The sequence below is a fragment of the Pteronotus mesoamericanus genome, unplaced genomic scaffold (genome assembly GCF_021234165.1).
Source record: "Pteronotus mesoamericanus isolate MK-2021 breed Mesoamerican mustached bat unplaced genomic scaffold, CSHL_Meso_final contig_116, whole genome shotgun sequence".
NCBI classification, from domain to species: domain Eukaryota; kingdom Metazoa; phylum Chordata; class Mammalia; order Chiroptera; family Mormoopidae; genus Pteronotus; species Pteronotus mesoamericanus.
Window position 1 is genome coordinate 24,296,223 of NW_026555027.1, and position 20,340 is coordinate 24,316,562.

The 20,340-nt window shown below is 36.2% G+C and overlaps 1 protein-coding gene across 1 annotated transcript in view; it reads left to right on the plus strand.

The window, feature by feature from the left end:
• The first annotated feature begins 3,399 nt into the window (after window positions 1-3,399).
• The window catches only part of RSRC1 (arginine and serine rich coiled-coil 1), a 315,111-nt gene continuing 298,170 nt past the window's right edge, over window positions 3,400-20,340 (plus strand). Inside the window, exons 1-3 of the mRNA XM_054580020.1 lie at window positions 3,400-3,501; window positions 11,402-11,597; window positions 12,163-12,288. Coding sequence (XP_054435995.1) covers window positions 11,404-11,597; window positions 12,163-12,288 — 320 coding nt within the window. The 5' untranslated portion in view covers window positions 3,400-3,501; window positions 11,402-11,403. The remainder of the gene's footprint in view (window positions 3,502-11,401; window positions 11,598-12,162; window positions 12,289-20,340) is intronic.

Here is a 20,340-nt window from a genome sequence, read left to right on the forward strand (position 1 = left end):
AGGAGAGAGAGAGAGAGAGGGGAAAAGAGAGAGTAAGAGAGAAAGGAAGAGGGAGAGAGAGAGATGGAGATTGATTAAGCCACAGTCAGAGCAAGCTGGGTCTGGAGTGGGAGGGCAGCGAGGGGGCCGAGAAGGGGCGGGCAGAGGAGGCAGGTCCCAGGCCGTCCGGGTTTTCAGATTGCCTCGGCCGCCTGCGCACTTGGCCATTAATCCTAGATTGACAAGAATCCCTAATTAATTTAATTAGGCGTGGATTTTGCGTTGGTGTCAAGACTTAGTTAAACACCGGGGAGCTGGACCTACTCCGCCGGGGCGTGGCCAAAAGGAAACTGACAAGTGCGCGGCTCCTGGAGTGAGTCCAGGATCCCGACGCCGCGGCAGATCCCACATCCTCGCCCCGCGTCCGGGGCCGCGGAGCTGCGTGGGGCCGCTCGCTGCCCGGCGTCCCTGGCCTGCGGCAGGCGCCCCGCAGCCCGGTTCCGTATCCTGACCCGGTATGGCAGTTCTCAGCCCCGCCGCCAGCCTCGCCCCACCTGCACCTCGCAGATCGGCATCCTGGCTTCACAACCTGCCCAGAGTCAGGGTCCTCTGCCGCTCCGCGAGAGGCTTCCCGGACCGCGGCCGGAGCGGAGCCTGGGTCTTCAGCAACCTCTCCGCCCTGGGGCATTTGTGATTCACCCCACGACTTGCATCCTGGAGCTCGGGCTGACTCCTCTCCGGACAACCCCGCTCGTAGGGCCGGTCGATTGAACACATTTCCCGAGCAGCTGTTCCCTGACAGATTCCATTTTAACGTGTTTCCTTAGCGCCTAATAAGGACGGTTAGACTTCGTTCCCTCTCTGAGGTTTCAGGACCCTCTTCCCATCTTCCCCGTAACTCCCTGTATCTGGACCCCTCCCAAAATCAACTACAGGAGCTCTTTTTTAGCCTCCCGGGAAACATACTATAGTTGATTTCCTGATTTCGAAAGCAAGTGATTATTCCTTTTTGAGTTTTTTTTTTTAAATCTAGGTTAAGTTTGTGCCCCTCTTAATTTTATTTATTGTGTACTATTCAAAAAGAGATGCTCGTGGGGAGAAAGGAATCTCACTCTCTCCCTGGACTGTTTTATTGGAAACACTTATGTAGCATGAAAGTCTATATTCCTGAGTCATTTGTCTGTATTGTGTAGCTTGCTGTGAGAAGTGTGGCCACATACGTATCTCACGTAAGAATATTTACCTATGGAAAGTTATTTGAGTGTGTAAACAAATATACCTCTTCAAGTGTAACTTTGGGGACATTTTCAAGTAATCTGAATGTTAATACACGATAACTGTTCATTAAAGGTAACTTGTTCATTTTCTTGAATACACTACTCAGTAAAAATAAAAGCAATTATATAACTTTGATATGTATATTTTCCACCCCTTGGTAAGGCCATCAGCACGAAGTTAACAGATAATTTGAGAAGATCCATCAAAGCAACCTGAAACATTTATAAAAGAACCCAATTAAAACTTAATATATTATGTTTCTACAATATATGTAAATGGAGGCTATACATAACTGTCATTCTACATTACCCTTCAGATTAAAATGTTTGCTTTTGGCAAACTTAAGATGGAAATCACATTTTTAGGAAATACTAGTTTGTCTTCTTCCCCCTCTTTATTTCCGAAGTTATCCTTTGTTCTTAAAACATTTCACTTATTGTTACTCTTAGGAGAAATAATTAAAATCTTTACATTTCCAGTGCAATAGCTTTTAGGTATAATGAATTATATGAGTGCTTTCTTTTATTTTATTACACTGCAAAAGAGACTCAAATACACTTTCCAAAGTTATATGAATTTAGGAACATGATTTTACTTTATCTGGGGTTACTATTTGTAACTGCTTTCATTCTGAAATTACCAGAGGGGAAGAAACATAAAAATTTAATCCTTTATGAAAATCCGTTTTTAATGTTACTTAGCAGAATGAACAGAAAGAGCTCTCAAACTGAGGTGTTAAATACTATTCACAAACAGCTCCAAATAACCACTTCAGAAGTCTGGTAAGGGATCAAGAGACTCCCCAGTTACTTTTTTGCCGTGACTTCTAAGTCCAATATCAAATTCCATCTACTGGGCTTGAGGGAAAGATGACCATTTTAAAGGTAATCAGGAAGGCTTAGACAATTGTTGTGATTCACACCAGATAAAATTTCCTGGCACATTGGCTCTTTGTATATTTACAAGAGTGGTGTTGATATCAGATGGAGTTATGAGAGATCTGCTGTGTCTGACCAGGGATTCCACTGGCCTAAGGGAAATCTGGTTTTAAAAACAATAACAAGGTTTTGAAATCGTGTGCTAATAAATGCTCATGAAGTTCTAATTATGTTGTTTCGTTAAATAGTACATGTTTTCCGGAAACAGGATATTCCAAAGTGCAGTTTTGGTTAAAAATAAAAAAAGATAGTAAAGCTCAGTTGACAGCCTGCGGACAGATATACAAGTTCCAATAAAATTCAGGACCCCAAGGGTACCGCCAGTTCTTGAATTATTTAAAATAAACATGTAGTGTTGTAGTTAAGTTTTAAAACGTCCCTCAAAACTTATTATTCAAGGTACAGTCATTTATGACATATATTTCTAGAGCTGATTTTCACCATCTCAAATATCTGCAGAAAACTGTAGCCTGGGTATCCAGCAGTTGTGAATTGGATCTCACAGTCAAAGTCAAAACCAAGGCCAACAGTTGTTGTTTTTTTTAACCTCCATATCTTTGCATACTTACAGTAAATAAGGAAAAAATAGTGTTTATGCAAGAACAGATAAATAATGTAGTATGAGTTACAGAAAATGCAGAATCGCTTTAATTTCTATTAGTGTAAATAACAACAAAAACCTAAACAATTTCTCTTTCAGAAGAAATCTCCTCTCCCTGCCTCGGGCAGCCTTCTCCCACTCCTCTACTAACCAGTTACTTTAATGTGAGAAATTAATTTGCATCCAACCTGTGAGTGCCTTCACCTTCAGGGCAGAAGAAACACCGAGTTTTAATGCATTTTTGCAAATAAATCATTACATTTTAATCACACACGACTCTATACAGACACACTCCCATGATTTATTATTGTTGGGCGAGTTTCCTCCTCCTCCAGCTTGAGATAACCAATTTTGCTACGTGTGGGTGTTTCAAACATAACTTCCTACGATGCAGATTTGTGTACTGATTATCTGTGATGATAACGACGATTACTAAGGCAATAACACTCTTCAGTCTCCACCTTTATTGCTTTTTGGTCATAAGGAAATCAAATAATCAAACAAGCAAGCAAAAGCAACACCAAACAAAAAATTGGCGGCGTGACAATCTATTCCCTCGGCACTCCTAACGCCTGGCAGCCTCCATCGATGCATTCGAAAGCTCGGCTGACGCTGCCTGGCGCTGGAACCAGGAAGGCGGTGAGCTTAAACTGAAGCAAGTTCGGAGGACGCCAGCGGCACCCCAATTTGAAGAAACGTTTGCAGGTTTGTGGCGCTTGCAAGCCAAGGGGAGGTGTGATCCCAAAGGCAGGGAGCCAGGTGATCCCCCCGTCCGGGGCCTGGGAGGGGGCGCCGGCGGCTGCGGTGTTCCCAAGGCCTGCTGTAGCGTAAGACGGCGCGGGGCCTCACGCTGTGTCTGGGAGGTGGCGGGGTCGGGGAGGGGGGCTGTGGGCGGTGGTCCCGAGGCGTGCGGAGCAGCGCAGTGCGCATGCGTCTCGCACCTGGAGTTTTCCGACCCTCGAGGTCGAAGCTGGGGCCTTTGGGGTGGTGGTCGGCTTTAGATTGGTGCGAGGTCGCAGGCCTCTGGCTAAGCCCTCGGTCTGGAGGCGGTGAGAGAGTTAGCCTACTCTTCTTCCCCTTTCCCGTTCTTCCCCTAACCCACCCCACCCCTATTGATCGCTGCTTTGGGGCCATTGGGCGGGTCTTGCAGCAAGTGTCGGGTTGCTTTTAGCCCTAGGTAAGGTGCTGGGAAAGAGATCGCAGTACGGTGCACCCTGCCCCACCCACTCTGCTGTCTTTGCTGTAGATACACTTTTCCTTCCAACCCGCCCCCCTGCCCCCGCCCAACCATTATTTCTTGCTCACACTGGCTCGCTGAAAGGAGAGACGGTGCAAGGTGAAATAGACTTTCCTTCCTTAACGGGCAGACTCGCTGTAAGCACTGTTTCCTTGATTCAGGACTGGTGGCCTTGTGGGCTTAGACCAAGAGCACATGGCTACCCTTAAACTCTGTTTACTTTGGTGAGAGGTTCTAATGCATTGTTACACAGTTGCCTGCTCTTGATTTTAGGTAAATTTTCAGTTAATTTCTCCTTCAGAGATTATATTTCTTTAAAAGCACACAGAAAGCCTAATGATTTTCTTTTTTTTTGCATTGTCAGGATTAGTAACCTATTTGTAAATCAACCAAACACATCCTAGGTAGTTAAATAAATTCAAATGTCTTTTGTTGTCACAAAAAAAGAATTCAAGGTGTCATCTTTGCACTTAGACATAGAAGCTCTAAGTGAAGGAGATACGCAGAGTTCTCAGTAAGTCTGGGATAAGTGTTACAGCTGCTACCTTGTTGGGAAACTGGGTATCTTTTGAGAGCCCCTCTGGTCTTAGAGTTTATAAATATTCACTTTCTTTGCAGGCAAATATTTCTTGCTAAGTGGTAGCACTTTATTACTGTATGTTCAATAAGAGGGCTAAAAATGTTTGAAGAACATCAAGGCAGCTGGCACCTGTTAATTGCCTTACTAACTTGATCATCTCAGGAAAAGTTGTGTAATGAGTTGGAAAACAGTAGTAAGATTGTTATATTAGATGTACAGATATTTTTTCTGCTTTCATTTTCAAATGCTTAATGGTCATGGGACTTTTAAGCATTAGTCTTTTAAGTTTTTCGTTGTTATGGGAGGAGTGTTTTGACAACTGTCTTTTTTGAGTTTTGCTTTGTTCTGCTTGTTAGGTTAAAAAATTTTTAAAAAATTTTTTAAAAAAGATTTTATTTATTTTTAGAGAGGGGGAAGGGAGGGAGAAAGTGGGAGAGAAACACCAGTGTGTGGTTCCTTTTCGTTCGCCCCTTCTGGGGATCTAGCCAGCAACCCAGGCATGTGCCCTGCACGGAGAACCTAACCTGCAACCCTTTGGTTCACAGGCTGGTGCTCAGTCCACTGAGCCACACCAGCCAGAGCTGTTAGGCCAAAATTTTACCTCAGCTCTTTTACTGACTTTGCATGGTTTTACACTTATTTGTAGATATCTTACGCTAAATGGTATTAACCCCATTTTTACTTTTCTCCATCTCTTTGAGGTGTATTATCCATTGAAATGACTGTTCTTTTTCCTTTTTTTCGGCTATGTGTCCAAGATTTAAAAAAAAAAAACAGTTATAGTTTGATATACTAAACGTGTAGTGGAGAAATAATTACAAACTGTCATGGCCTCTAGGAATCTTTGTTCTCTTTAACTGCATGTTTTGTGAAAAAGATTACTGTTTCTTGTACCTCTATTAATAACTGGACAAAGGGACTACTTATGTATGCCTTTGAGCTCTCTTTTGGATGACCACATCTTGGCTCCACATCTTCCACCAGTCACCTAAACTTTGCAGTAAGATGTTTTTGTAAATTAATTAATGTCTTACTGTAGTCATTACCTGTACTTGGCTTCAGTTCTGTAGTAGAAGTAGTTGAGTAAGGTTTGTAACCATGAGACTAAACCAGGACATACTAGAGGCTAGAGTGAGAACAGAAAACCAAGAGCTGTAGGAGTTCTGTCCCAATGTCTTTTCTGCTTACAGATTGATTGAAAAATTGTTAGCCTGTGGTGTTCCTAAAAATCGGTGCTCAATCATCATTGCCGTTAACAGAAAGAGCTGTTAATGTGTCTTTCCATGCATTGCACCTTACCAGAGGAGTTAAATATAAAGAGTTCTTTCCTAGTAGGAGTGTGAAGTATAAATTGACCACTATGACTTGAATGAGCAACTGTGTTCATCTACATGCTAGGAACATTATGGACATCCAGAGGTAAGTGTACAAGCATATCTAGGGTAATGAATAAGACAGAGTTCAGTACCTGTCAATGATAAAGAAGACAATTTTTGGATCTACTTCTGATTTGCTCTTAGTGTTTGCTTCCTTTTCTGAAAATATTTGAAGTTAACTATAATACGGAAATATGGTGGCTTTTTGCATTGTCTTACTTACGCAAAGTAAGTAAGCCAACTCACTTAAAAATATTTATAGTTTTGTGACAGTGGTTTTTCAGCCTTTTTTAAATTTGGCTCCTGTAAGGAAGGACTTCGTATCTCCCACTAACTCTTCTGGGTTAAATGTAATCATCTATTATGGATGAATTATGTTTGAAATGAAAACAAAGAAAAATTTGTACCAGCGCCCCCCATTCTCTCTTTTATTGGTCACCAACAAGATACATAATTAGATATGTGTTCATTTCTTTTTTTCCTACTTATTTATGTCTTCCCTAAGGATTTAATAAGCTGGACAAGAATGGAGAATGGACACAACTACAGCTACCTGAGAGCAGTGGTTCTCAAACTTTTTAGTTTAGGGTCTCTTTACATTCTTAAAAATATTGAGGACTGCAAGAACTTTTACCTGTATGGGCTATATCTATAAATATTGGCTTAGCATTAATTAAAACAAAATTTTGAGATATTAATTCACTTAAAAAATAATAATAAACCCATTATATGGTAACACAAATAACAAATTTGATATGAAAAATAACTTTTTCAAAACAAAACATTCTTAGTTAAAAAATTGGCATTATTTTCCATTTTGGCAAATCTCTAAATGTCTGGCTTAATAGAAGACAATTGCATTCTTTTACCTGCTTCTGCATTCAGTCTATTGTAATGAGTTGTATTGATTGAGGTATATGAAGAAAATTTGTAGTCACACATATACAGTATTAGAAAAGTATTTTTTAAAAGATTTTATTTACGGGGAAGGGAGGGAGAAATAGAAGGAGAGAAACGTAGATGTGAGAGAGAAACACTGATCGGTTGCCTTTTACATTCCCCCACTTGGGGACCAGGACTGCAGCCTAGGAAGGCACTCTGACCACGAATTGAACCGATTGGGGTGGAAGAGTATTTTTTTTATTAGGTATATTTAACACAATATTATATTAGTTTCAGGAAGGAATATTTTAATAGCCTTTTCAGATAATTCTTTGATATTACACCAAAACTTGACAAGTAATAGTTTGTTAAAGGTTGCTTGTAATGTGGTGTTTGAAACCATATCAGTGACCTTTTCATATTCTGTTACATTAAAATCGTAAGTTTGTCTTGCACTGTGAATGGATTTTTTACCCATATATGATTCTGTGACATGCATTGACTGGAACACACTGGCTCGTTGAGTTATGCATATCTTCCAAATATTGATACCCTTCATTATAAAATATTTTAAAAATCACATTTGTTAGTATCACCACTGATTTCATCAGAAAAATCTTTTAAGTACTGGAAAGCTATCAGTCTCATGGGTAGTGGATACAAGTTATCCAAAATTCTAATTTTGGTTTGAGAGCTGAAATTTTATCATTGGCAACAAATAATGTCAGTTTTCCTTGAAGTGAGTGAAAGACTCCATTCATTTTGAGAAAATGTCTACCAAATACACAACTCTGAGTAATCATAGTTCATTAAAATAAAAATTGTATTACATGATAAAAGCAGCTAGTTCAACTCGCGATTCAGTTGCATGTTGCCTTTTCTCAAGATAACCGTCATTCCTCAGTAAGCAGAAGCAGTTATGTGTATTTCCCATTTTTATCACAGAACATTAAAAAATGTGTGCTCAAGGGTTGAAATTTAATAAAATTAATGATTTTTACTGCTTTATCAAGGACATTCTTAAGTGAACAAGAGAACTCCCCCGCCCCGCTCCACCCTTTTTTTTTAGACAATTGCTGTGAAGAATGCAATGACTGCTAGTACAGTTTGGTGCCATAGCCTTAATTCCTATTAAGACACCAACAGTTTTGCCTACTATTGCTTTTACATCATCAGTACAAAAGTCAAAACTGAAAAAGCAAATCATATTGAAGCATTATATTGAGAATAGTTTTGGCCCCTTGGATCCCCTGAAAGGGCCTAGGGATCTTCAGGGGTCTACTGATCCCATTTTGAGAACTGCTGTTACACTAGCATGTAAACTTCTTGATGGCAAGGATTTTTGTCTTGTTCACTGATCTATCCCTTGTACCTAGGCTGGCCATCATCCTGGGGTGAATCTGGCTTATCTTTGTTGGTTTACTATTTGCTTTTTTGTGGAGTGTGAGGTATAATTTTGAGACTCTGAATATCTGGAAATGTCTTTATTCTGATCTCATATATGATTGGGCTGTTTCTAGATTCTAGGTTGAGAAGCATTTTCACTTAGAATTTTGAAGGCAAATTGTCATTGTTTTTCTATTTCGCTGTTTAGAAGTTCAATGCCTTTTGTTGTGATTTCCCCATATTTTTCTCTTTAGAAGTTTCTGGAATCTTCTATATATCCCTGGTATCTGAATTTCTGTGAGATATGCCTGGTGTATGTCTTCTTAAATTCATTGTCCCAGGGATTTTACCTTCTATTTTAAATCTTTTTCTTACTATATACTTTGAGTCATTTGAACTTAACCTCTGATCCTATTGTATTTTTTTTACAAATTATCATTTATTTAAATTCCAAATCTTTTCTCCTGTTCTATGGATGTTCCTCCTGCTGGATCATCTACTTGTATGTTTTTGAGAAAATTAACTGATTTTTTTCCTTAAAGCCTTCCTCGGCATGTTCCTGGCTTGCTACAAGTTTCTTTCTTTCTGTTTTGGTTTCTGTCTCCTGTGATGAAGGCTTTCATTGAGTGATTGGTTATCCTTTTTTGTATAATCACTAAAAAGTTTAGAGAAAAATAGTGTACAGAAAAAAGTTTGTGTGAGCTTATAAGCTGGCGGGGTATTTATAGGGTGATTGGGTGAGGGCTTGGCTGTTTTGGGGGGGAGAACATTGAAATACATGTTTTTCGGGTACTGTTCAGTTTTTGCATAGATGAATCCCCTGCCAGAAATCTTGGATCTAAGCACGCAGAGAGCTACAGTATTTATCATTAGTTGTAGACTTTGATGTAATTCCTTTAACTTTTAATTTAGCCTCTCTGCCCTCTTTTACTATGTCCTGAGACCTGGTGCTTTGTTGTTTTGTCTTTTTCCCAAAATAAATCACCTCTCCTGAATTTGGGGATGAGTATTCACTTGTCTGGGTTCAATGGGGGAAAGGGGCCTGGGAGATTGCATCTTTTATAGACTTTCAACCAGTTCCCTTGTTCTTTAGTTCCATGCCTCATTGTGCCTGCTGTGGTAACTGGTATTTTAATTTCTTATCCTTTCTGATTTTTGCGATGTAAATTGGCTTTTCTCGTGTTGAAATTCTCTGCAGTTGCTTGATATTCAGCTCTCTTAGCTCTAAGTTCTCCATCTGTTTTTCATTTGCTAAACATTTGTTGACGAATCTTGTCTACTGTTTCTGCTGTCTTCCCTAGTCTCTGTATCCTTGTGAAATTATACTATTTATGCTTATATTCTCATTCATATTTTTATCAAGATAATGAGAACATAAAAGCTCATGTTTAATGGTTATGTATGGGTAAGAAAATTTTTAACTGCTTAAAAGTGAAAACAAGAATGGAAGAAAAAGCCAGGAAATAACACTTAGATGATCATTATTACTCAATTACGTACAGATTCCTTAATGAAAATAAATACACACACACATACTCCAACAGTTATGTATAATGGATATGTGGATACCCATGTGCGTATTAAATAAGTATGTTTAAATACGTTTGTGTGTATATATGTATACACTCTGCATAAGTATAATTTCATAATAACAGCACTTTGAAGCTAGAAAGGATCATGCTGATCTTTTTATTCAGTGGTTTCATTTTCCAGTGAGGAAACTGGGTTAGATATGCTAGTGATTTGCTGAAAGTTTTGAAATCAGCCCTTCCCAAAGTTTCGTTGAACTGTAAAATGTTAGGAATGTGAACATCTTGGAAGTTCAGAACTATATTAAAAGTCTAATTCTGGCTGTAGGTAAATAACAAAGTTTTGAATTGAATCATAACAGCAGTTTTTAGTTGAAGTCAGGGAGGGGAAAGTTCACCAGACAGTTCTGAAAATACAATATGTTAAATTACAACTGTAATTTAGTAATGGTATTTAACTTATTTCGAATAAATAGTAAAGGAAAGTGAGAGATTTTTGTTAATCTGATCCTTTCTTTAACCGCTTACTCTTAACCACTACATAGAATGGATCTTGCTTTTACATGTAATTGAAAGATAATAACTGTGTCAGTGAAAAAAAAAAATTGCATATAAGAATCTAAAGGATGACTTTAAAGTAAGATGAGTAAGTTTCTTATTAGCTAATTCATAGATATAAAAACCTTAAGTTTATTTCTGTATGTTTTTTCTTTTTGTGTACTAAATGTACAGATATTATCATAGCCATATAGAAAATAGTTATAAAAATATTTCCCAGTTTCATCACTTAAATATTTTCGATTTTTATTTTTGCTCTTACTCATATGTACATTTTTTTTTTAATTGTAGTCTTTACAGATATAGTTTTAATAGTGGAATAATGAATGTCTTCATGATTGTCTTTTTTCTTTTAAGAAAAACTTTTGAGATATATTACTAAAAGTAGAATTGCTTTGTCAAAAAAGCACCAACATTTTTTATGACTCTTTATGTAAATTGTTAATTGCTTTCCAGAAGGATTATGCCCACACTTTATATAGGTACTAGCAGTATGAAGAGTTTACTCACATCACAGTAACCTCATCAACTTTGGTACTTAACATTTCCTCCCTAAATTTCACAAGTTAAATGATAATATATTATTTCATTTTGTACTTTGATGATTAATGAATTTTTATCCATCTAAAAATTTAGAATTTTCAATTACAAAAATGTAATTCTAAAAGATAGTAAAATATATTTTATCTTTAGGGAATGTTTAAATGAACGATTAGGTAGTTGATCCCAAGAGAAAATATTGTATAATTAATGATTAAAACATCTTAAAGTATGAGAAAATTGTTATAATGAGCTGTCCTCAGGATTGATTCCTTTGAGAGACACTTGAAAAAATTTTGGACCAATTTAAGTTGTTCATAAATTATAAAAACAGTTAATGATAATCCTAGAAGACTATAATAGAGTGGTTTCTTATATTCTTGTCAAGAAGCCAGGTACATGTAAAATTCTACTTTAAGATTTTAAAAATTTTTATAAAGTTTAAAAAATTACTATATTTAATTTCATCCATGGTGCCATATGTTGGTAATAATTTGCTTTGAATTTAAACTTGTAGAAATGGGACGCCGTTCATCAGATACCGAAGAAGAAAGCAGAAACAAGAGAAAAAAGAAACACCGTAGACGGTCATCTTCAAGTAGTTCTTCAGATAGTAGAACCTATAGCCGAAGGAAAGGCGGAAGGAAATCAAGGTCAAAGTCTAGATCTTGGTCCAGAGATCTTCTACCTCGCTCACATTCTTATGAAAGAAGGTGATTTTCATAATTTTTACTTACTTAGTGATGAGATGAAATTCTCTAATTTAGAGTTCATATATTTTTGTACTTTTAATTTTCCTGGGTAAAACCTTTTTCTTTTAGTAGTTAAATATTTTTGAGGGTTAAGTCCCAACCCAGGGTGCTTTTTTTCCCCCCAGGCCCAGCCCATGGATTCAGTGTTTTTCTCCTTCATCTATTCTTTGTAGACGAAGTATAGTTCTGCTAGTCTTTGTAGAATAGTAGACATAGTTTTACTAGTATATAGTTCTACTCATATATTGTCTACTAGTATAGTATTTATATCCTACAATATTATCTCATAATATTTGTATAGATTATATACTACTGAACACCCCTTAATGTCTTAATTTGTAGCTGAGTCAGACACTAAATTATGTGGTCAATCATCTGTTAAAGAGGAATAACATTTTGCCTCTTTTGGCTTTTAGGAAGGTGTAACACAGTAAAAATGAGACATTTTTTAGAATTTAGATGATTTCTCCTTAATGATCATACACTTTTTTTTATAGCAATGATATTTGATTACATTTTATTTCAGACGCAGACATCGATCAAGTAGTAGCTCTTCTTATGGTTCTAGAAGAAAACGAAGTCGAAGCCGTTCAAGGGGTCGAGGGAAATCCTATAGAGTTCAGAGATCTAGGTCAAAAAGCAGAACAAGAAGGTATGCCATATCAGATATTTATTGCTTTGTAACACACAATTCCCAAATTTAGTGACTTAAAGCAACAATCACTTATTTTCTCATGATTTTACAATTTTGACTGAGCTCAGCTGACAGTTCTTTTGCTGTTCTCATTTGGGTCACTTCTCTAGTTATCTGATAGCTTGACTGGAACTAGTGGGTCCAATGTGGCCTCACTCTACCATTTGGTGCTGGCTGTTGGTTATTGTCTGGGGTGCTTTAGTTCTCCTGTGGCTCCTCATCCTCCAGTAGGCTGGGCTTTTTCACATGATGGAGGAAGTATTTCAAGAGATACTAGCAAGAGCAAAAGCTGCAAGATCTCTTTAAGGTCTAGCCTCAGAAATAACCCTGTGTAATATGAATTAAATGTTTGTGTCCCTCCCTAAACTTGTACGTTGTAGCTCCAATAACCAATATAACTATATTTGGAGAAAGGGCCTTTATGGAGGTAATTAGGGTTAAACGAGGTCGTAGGGTCGGGCTCTAATCCAGTGGGGCTGGTGGCTTTAGTAGAAGGGGGGGAGGAGAGAGAGATCTATGTTTCTAGCTGTCCTCAAAGGCCAATAATACAGAAAATAATGTAACTGGAAAGAGCTGTGTATTTTGGGCAATGTTTGAAAATTGGTTGAATACGATGGGGACCATGGTATGAAGGACTTGATAAAAGCAGGCATTCAGAAGTTACTGAAAGTTTTTGAGCAGAAGAGCATTAGAATAAAAACAGGCATTTAGTAAGATCAGCTTCTTTTCTCAGTTTAGATCTTGTACTTTTAGGTTCTAGTCATGGGGGTGTATTAGCAGCCTGAGTTTATTATCTAGGCATAAAGTTTTATAAATCTCTCTATGAATCTGAAGTTGGATAATGGTAATAAAGTCCAGATGTTTAGCGTTTCTGACCTTGTGTTATTTGGACTCAGCCTTCTCTCCTTAGTATACACTTCAGGAATCAGCCGCTCTGTATTTCCTTTGCCTTTGTTCTCCATACATATCCCTGAGTTGTTAGCTTTGTTTTGTTGAACATGCTTTTCTTCAGTTACTTACTACCTTTAATTCTCTTCTTTAAATCCTTCTGATTTTTACCTTTTCACTCTTTAGTTTTCTTCTTCATTGAATCCTTTTTTGATTTTTACTTTTTTACTCCCAAGTCAAATTTAATCCATTCTTTCTCTTACCCACCATAAATATGGCTCCTGATATGTGACAGTTATATTATGCATATTGTATCTTTGTTATGCTCATATATTATAAACTTACATGGGGAATCTCTTGGTACCTAGCATAATGCCTTGCTTAGTAAACATGCCTTGATTGATTGGCTCATTAATTTGAGAAATGAAGTTAGGTGGAGAGCTGGTTTTTGTAGTAAGGAAAAGTTTTATTGATTTGTTGAAGGAAAGCTTTATTTTGGATGTATTGATTTGTCTAAAAGGAGGCTGATTACCAGAAAACAGCTTCAGTTGAAATTTCCTATCAGTGGGAATAGAAATAATAATCCATGCTTTTGTTTGTTTTTTTCCGTTTAGAGGGTATTTTTACATGCTCAGAATCAGTTACCGGTAATCAGAGTTTGATTAAGAAAACAGAAGCTAGTGAATTCCAAGCAATAGGATTTTAACACAGGGAGTTCAAGGCTTATGTAGTTTTTGGAAGGGTTCAGGGCATTAGGTAAGCTGTCACTGATTATTTCAGGCTGAAGCAGGAAGCTGGTTGATGTCTCAGAAGTCACTGGAAACCTTAAGAACTCTCTAGGTTTGTAGCAACAGATGAGTGGTTATCAAGAAACTACCCACCTGGAAGCTGCTTCCTCTACCCAACTATGTACCTACAACGACCTCCAAAGGGAAATCTGGAAATGTTCATTTCTTTTCCTTTGCAATGCAAGGAAGACCTTAAAAGTAATGGCAGTAATGTCTAGTCAACAACAAACTATCCAGAATAGTGTGTAGTAAATCTGAGTTTTGTAACTGTGTCAGGCAGTCATACAGGGTAATACCTTTATTTTGTATATGAGGAAACAGAGGTTATTCAAAACAGCAACTTCTCAGCCTCTTGCAGCAGCACTTCTACATTTAACTACAATAGCTAAATAGCCTGGAAACATTGAAAAGTCCTAATTTTTTAGAAAATACATTATCCATGTCCTATATCCTATATCATTTTGGAAAATATATTTTAGGAATTTATTTTTCAAAATGTTTAAACTGAGTTTCTAAATCTTGGATTAACAAGAAAAATTGAATAACTAATTCTTTGAATGATTTAGTTAACCCAGGCTTCACTTTAAACAGAGAAGATGAAAGTAATGAATTTTCCATAGGAAAAGTACTTTATCACTTTAAATCTGAAGTTTTGTTGTAAATCATCTCTGTGCTTTTTAATAGAAACAAGTGGTTTCGGTCATGGAAAGTCAACTATAGAAAACTTGGTTGTTATGGGTGCTAAAAATAATTGAAAGAAGAGGCATGTTCTGGGGGATGGCAGTCGGAAGGGAGTCGTGTGTGTGAAGTTTGACGCGGTTACCATGGGTAAGTTACAGAGTAGTTTGGAGATCATGCTTTTCAATACATCAATTTATTTGGTCCACTTAAACTGTGACACGTAATGTGTCACTCCCTTTTGCAACAGTGAGAAAACTACTATTATATGTGGTATGTTTACTTATTTCCTCAGTTGTAGAGTACACAAAAGGTAGTTTCAGAATTACTGATGTACACCTCTGTGACGAACAAACTTATAGAGTTTAATATTTTTATGGTTCTTTTTATTTTTATTCTGGGGGTAGGTATTATGGTTAGTTTCTTCAAAGAGTTCATTCATTTCTGTTTATATTTAATTTTAAGTTTTTTAATTTCCCCAAAGTTTTTAAATTTTTATTGTTATTGCTAAAGACAGCACTATACTGAAAGGTGTACACAGAAGTATCACCCGCCTTTCTCCCTTCTGTCTTGTTCCTAACCACCACCCAGGTAACCAAGCCTATTATTTTGGTGGTTTAGCTTTCCTTTGTTTGTAAATAAAGTAGCAGTTATATCAAAGGCATACAGTAGATTCTCTTACACTTTTTTTTTTCTTGGTTTACTAATCTATCTTGGAAATCACTATCGATTAATAGCAATCTTACTCATTTTTTATAGTTGCTTAGTACTTCATTGTGTGGATGTATGATTTTTTTTAAGCCCATCTCCTAGGTGTGGACATTAATAATACTACCAATATTTTGCACTTACTAAAAGGCTGCTCTTATAAACCTTGTGCATGACTACTTTTGTGTGGTTGGACGTTCATAGTAAACTTCTCAAAGTAGGATTGCTGAATCAAAAGGTAAATATTTGGCCCTGGCCCCGTGGCTCAGCTGGTTAGAGTGTTGTCTCTATATGGCAAGGTTGTGGTTCAGTCTCCTGTCAGGGCACATACGAGAAGCAACCAGTTTGCCCTGGCTTGGTGGCTCAGTTGGTTGGAGCATCATCCCTTATACTGAAAGGTTATGGGTTTCAGTCCCCGGTCAGGGAGTGTGTCTGGAAGGCAACTGATATGTTTCTCTCTCACATCGCTGTTTCTCTGACTTTCTCTGCCTCTCTTTCTCTCTCTCTCTCCCTCCCTCCCTGTCTCTTCTGTCCTTCCTTCCTGCCTCTCTCTAAAATCAGTAAAAACATATCCATGGGTTATGATTAAAAAAAAAAAAAAAGCAACAGATGAATGCATATATAAGTGGAATGAATGACAAATCAGTGTTTCTCTTTCACCCTCTTACCCCCTTCCTCTCTCTAAAATCAATTTTTAAAAAAGTAAATGCTTGTTGTTTTGTTAGAAATTGCCAGATTCCTGTCAGTAATGTATGAGAGGCCCGTTTCCTTACCGCTTCACCAATAGAATATGTCGTCACTTTTAAATATTAGGTGAAAAATGATATATTTTTTCTTTCTTTTTCTTTGTTTGTTCCACCTTCCCGCCACCACTTCCCCTGAGAAGAAATTATATTTTTGTGTAGTTTTAGTTTTTATTTCTTTTTCTTATAAATAAAGTTAACCATCTTTTCGTATGTTTGAAGACCATTATTCTTTTTCGTGTGTGAACTTTTTCTTCATGTCTTTTGGGTTTTCTGTCTCTTTTTTTCTTCAAGGTTTAAGAGTTACTAGATAGTAGACTAAGAGTCCCTTAGCTGTGATACATGTACATATAGCAAATATTTTCTCTTAGTTTTTCAGTTGTCTTCTGACTTTGTTTATTGTGTTCGACATACAAAAGATTTTTTTGTTGTATGTGGTCATATTTATCATTCTTTTGTCTCATTTTTCCTTATATTCAGAACATAGAGAAATTCTTTTCTTACATTCCAGATGATGTAGAGGAATATACTGATGTGTTTTCTACATGTTTGATTTTTTTTTACATTTAGGTCTTTTATGTATTTGGATTTACTCTTTTTTTTACTGACTTTTTTTGAATGACATTGGTTAACAAAATTCTGCAGTTTTCAGGGGTACAATTCCATAATACATCATCTGTATATCATATAGTATGTTCACCATCCCCAGTCAAATTTCTTTCCATCACCATTGATCCTTCTTTAACCCCCTAGATTTATTCTTTTGTGTGATAGGAGGTATGGACCCTTTTTCCCCCCAGTTGGCTGTTACATCACCATTTATTAAAAAGTTCATCTTCGTCCTGGTTATTTGTGATGCCCCTTTTATTGTATAATATACTAAATTCCAGTAGTACCTGGGTCTTTTTCTTGACTTTTTATATATATTCCACTGATCTGCTTGTCTATTTATGCACCAGTACCACACTTAAAGAAACTTTCTAGTATATTTTAATGCTGGATACGGCTAGTTCCCCCTTTGATTTTTAGCTTTTCTTTTTCAGTATTTTCCTGGCTGTTCTTTTCCTATGAACTGTTTATTTTTTCACATAAACTTTGTTATTAATTCATTTAGATTCATTTAAAAAGCTTGTTGATATTTCTTATTCAGGCTTTATTAAACTTTTAAGGAGAACCAACATCTTTATCATGTTGAGTTGTAAAAGTAAAGGGATGGTTTTTCATTTGTCCTAATTTTTTAATGTTCAGGAATGTTTTAAAGCTTTCCTCCTATAAATTTGACTCATTTCCTGCTAATCTTATTCCAAAGTATTTTAGCTTTTATACTATTATTTACTGCTATTACTGAAATGAAGTTTTCGCTACCATTATACTATCTAAACAGTTATTGTTTCTGTATGTGAGATCTATATTTATTCTACTTTTCCCCCAGCTTTATTGGGATATAATTGACATTTAACATTATGTAAGTTTTAAGGTGAACAATGTATTGATTTGATACACTTATATACGACAGAATTATTACCGCTGCAGTCTTAGCTAACACTTCCATCACATCACATAATCACCATTTTTTATTTTTGTGGTAATAACATTTAAGATCTCTCTTAGAAACTTTCAAGTATGTATATAATACAGTGCTAATAACTATAATCAACATGCTGTACATTAGATCCCCAGAGTTTATTCATCTTATAACTGGAAGTTAGTGCTCTTTGACCCCATTTCCCCCACTCCTCAGTCTCAGGTAAACACTACCACTCCAGTCTCAGTTTCTGAGTATGGCTTTTTTAGATTCCACATATAAGTGAAAGCATACAATATTTATCTTTCTCTTTCTGACTTATTTCACTTAGCATCATGCCCTCAGGGTCCATACATGTCGTTGCAAATAGCAGTATTTCCTTCTTTCTTGGCTGAATAATACTGTTTTCTATTTTTTTGTACATGTGCCTGTGCATGTGTCTGTTCCACAGCTTCCTTACCCAGTTCTCTGTTGTTGGACACTTAGGTTTTCCCATATCCTGACTGTTGGGAATAATGCTGCAATGAACATGGGAGTGCAGATATTTCTTTGGGACCTGTTTTCATTTCCTTTGGATATATACCCAGAAGTGTGATTGTTAAGTAAGGGTTCCCTTTTCCTCGCATCATTACTAACACTTGTCATCTTTTGTCTTTCTGATGACAGGCATTCTAACTGGTGTGAGTTGATATATCTCACTGTGGTTTTAATTTGCACTTTACTGATGATTAGTGATGTTGAGCATCTTTCCATGTACCTTTCACCATTTGTATTTTTTCTTTGCAAAAATATCTGTTCAGATTCTCTGCCTATTTTTTAACTGGATTTTTATGTTTCTTTGTTTTGCTATTGAGTTGTATGAGTATTTTATATATTTTAGTGATCGACCTCTTTTTTGGTGTATGACTTGCAAATATTTTCTCCCATTCATTAAGGTTGCCTTTTCATTTTGTTAATGTTGAATTTTGCTTTTATTGCCTTTGCTTTTTGTGTCAAACGCCCAAAATTATTGCAAAGACTAAAGTCAAGGAGATTCAGTCTTTTTTTCTTCCAGGAGTTTTTTTCCTAGGAGTTTTATGGTTATAGGTCTTATATTCATGTCTTTAGTCCATTGAGTTGATTTTTGTGTATGGTATAAAATAGGAGTCCAGTTACACTCATTTGTATCTGGCTATCCAGTTTTCTCAATAGCACTTATTAAAGAGACTCCCCATTGTATGTTCTTAGCTACTTTGTCGTAAATTAATTGACCTTACATGTGTGGGTTTATTTCTGGGCTTCTGTTCTGTTCTGTTGATCTGTGTGTCTATTTTTATGTAAGTACCATACTGTTTTGATAATACAATAGCTTTGTAATATAGTCTAAAATCAGGACACATGATACTTTTAACTTTTTCTTCTTTGTCAAGATTACTTTGGCCATTACGGGTCTTTTATGGCTACATACAAATTTTAGGATTGTTTGTTCTATTTCTGGGAACAATGCCATTGGAATTTTTATAGGGATTGCTGTGAATGTAGATTACCTTAGGTAGTATGAATTGTTTTAATTTTATATGTTACTACTTTACTCAGTTCTTTTTATAGTTTGAGTTAACTTTAACGTTGATTCTCTAGAGTTTATCAGATATACTATCATATCATCTCTAAATAAAGTTTTACCTTTCCAATTTTTATTCTTTTTTTTCTTTTGTCCTATCTGTTTTATTGGCCTTTACTTCCAGTAAAATACCAATTAGCAGTGGAGATGATAAATATCACTGTCTTTTTCCTGATTTTAGTGTAAATCTCTCTAATGTTCCCTCCATTAAGAAGTATGCTGGCTCTTGGGCTAAAGTGTCTATATTTTTCCTGTTAAGAAAGGGTCTGTCACTTTGGTTTTTTTTTTCAGGAGTAAATACTGAATTTTGCTGAAGGCATTTTTATCATCTGTGGATATAATGAAGGAACTAATCTTGCATTTCTGGAATAAATGCCAGTTGGCCCTGGTTATCATTTTCTTAATGTGGTGTGGCATTTTCTTCACTAATTTTTAAATTTAATACTTTTACATTGATATTCATATGTGATATTGGTCTTTCATTTTTCTTTTTCGTACTGTTTATCATTATCTTTGCTTCATAAAGAGAACTGGGAAGTTTTTCTTCATATTTGTTTTTCTCAATTTGTGGAGAATTGGGACTATGCAGTCTTTGAAGTTTTGGTAGATTTGTGAAATCAAAAGGCTGCTGTGCTTTTTTTGTTGAGTGGCTTATTGATAAATTTCTTTATTTCCTCAACAGAAATCAATTAATTTAAACTTTATATTTCTTATAGGTTTAATTTTGGTACTCTGAATTTTTTTAGAGTATTATTCATTTCATCTGTATTTTGAAATTTATTTGCCAAGAAGTCTGCAAAGTAGTGCTTATGATTAAATGCTTTTTCTGTTTAAATGCTGTTTTTCTCATCATTTATTATTGTGTGTATTTGAGCATTTTGCTTTATTTAAGTTAGCTGGTGGATTCTCTTTCTGTTAATTTTTTAAAAAATTGATTTAGATTTATTCCTTAGATCTTCTGTTTTTCTGTTATCTACCTTATTAATTCCTGCTTTTATTCTTATTTCTTGCTTTGTGATTTGTTTTACTTTGTTATTCTTTGTCTGGTCTTTGAGCTGGGAATTTATTTATATTTATGTT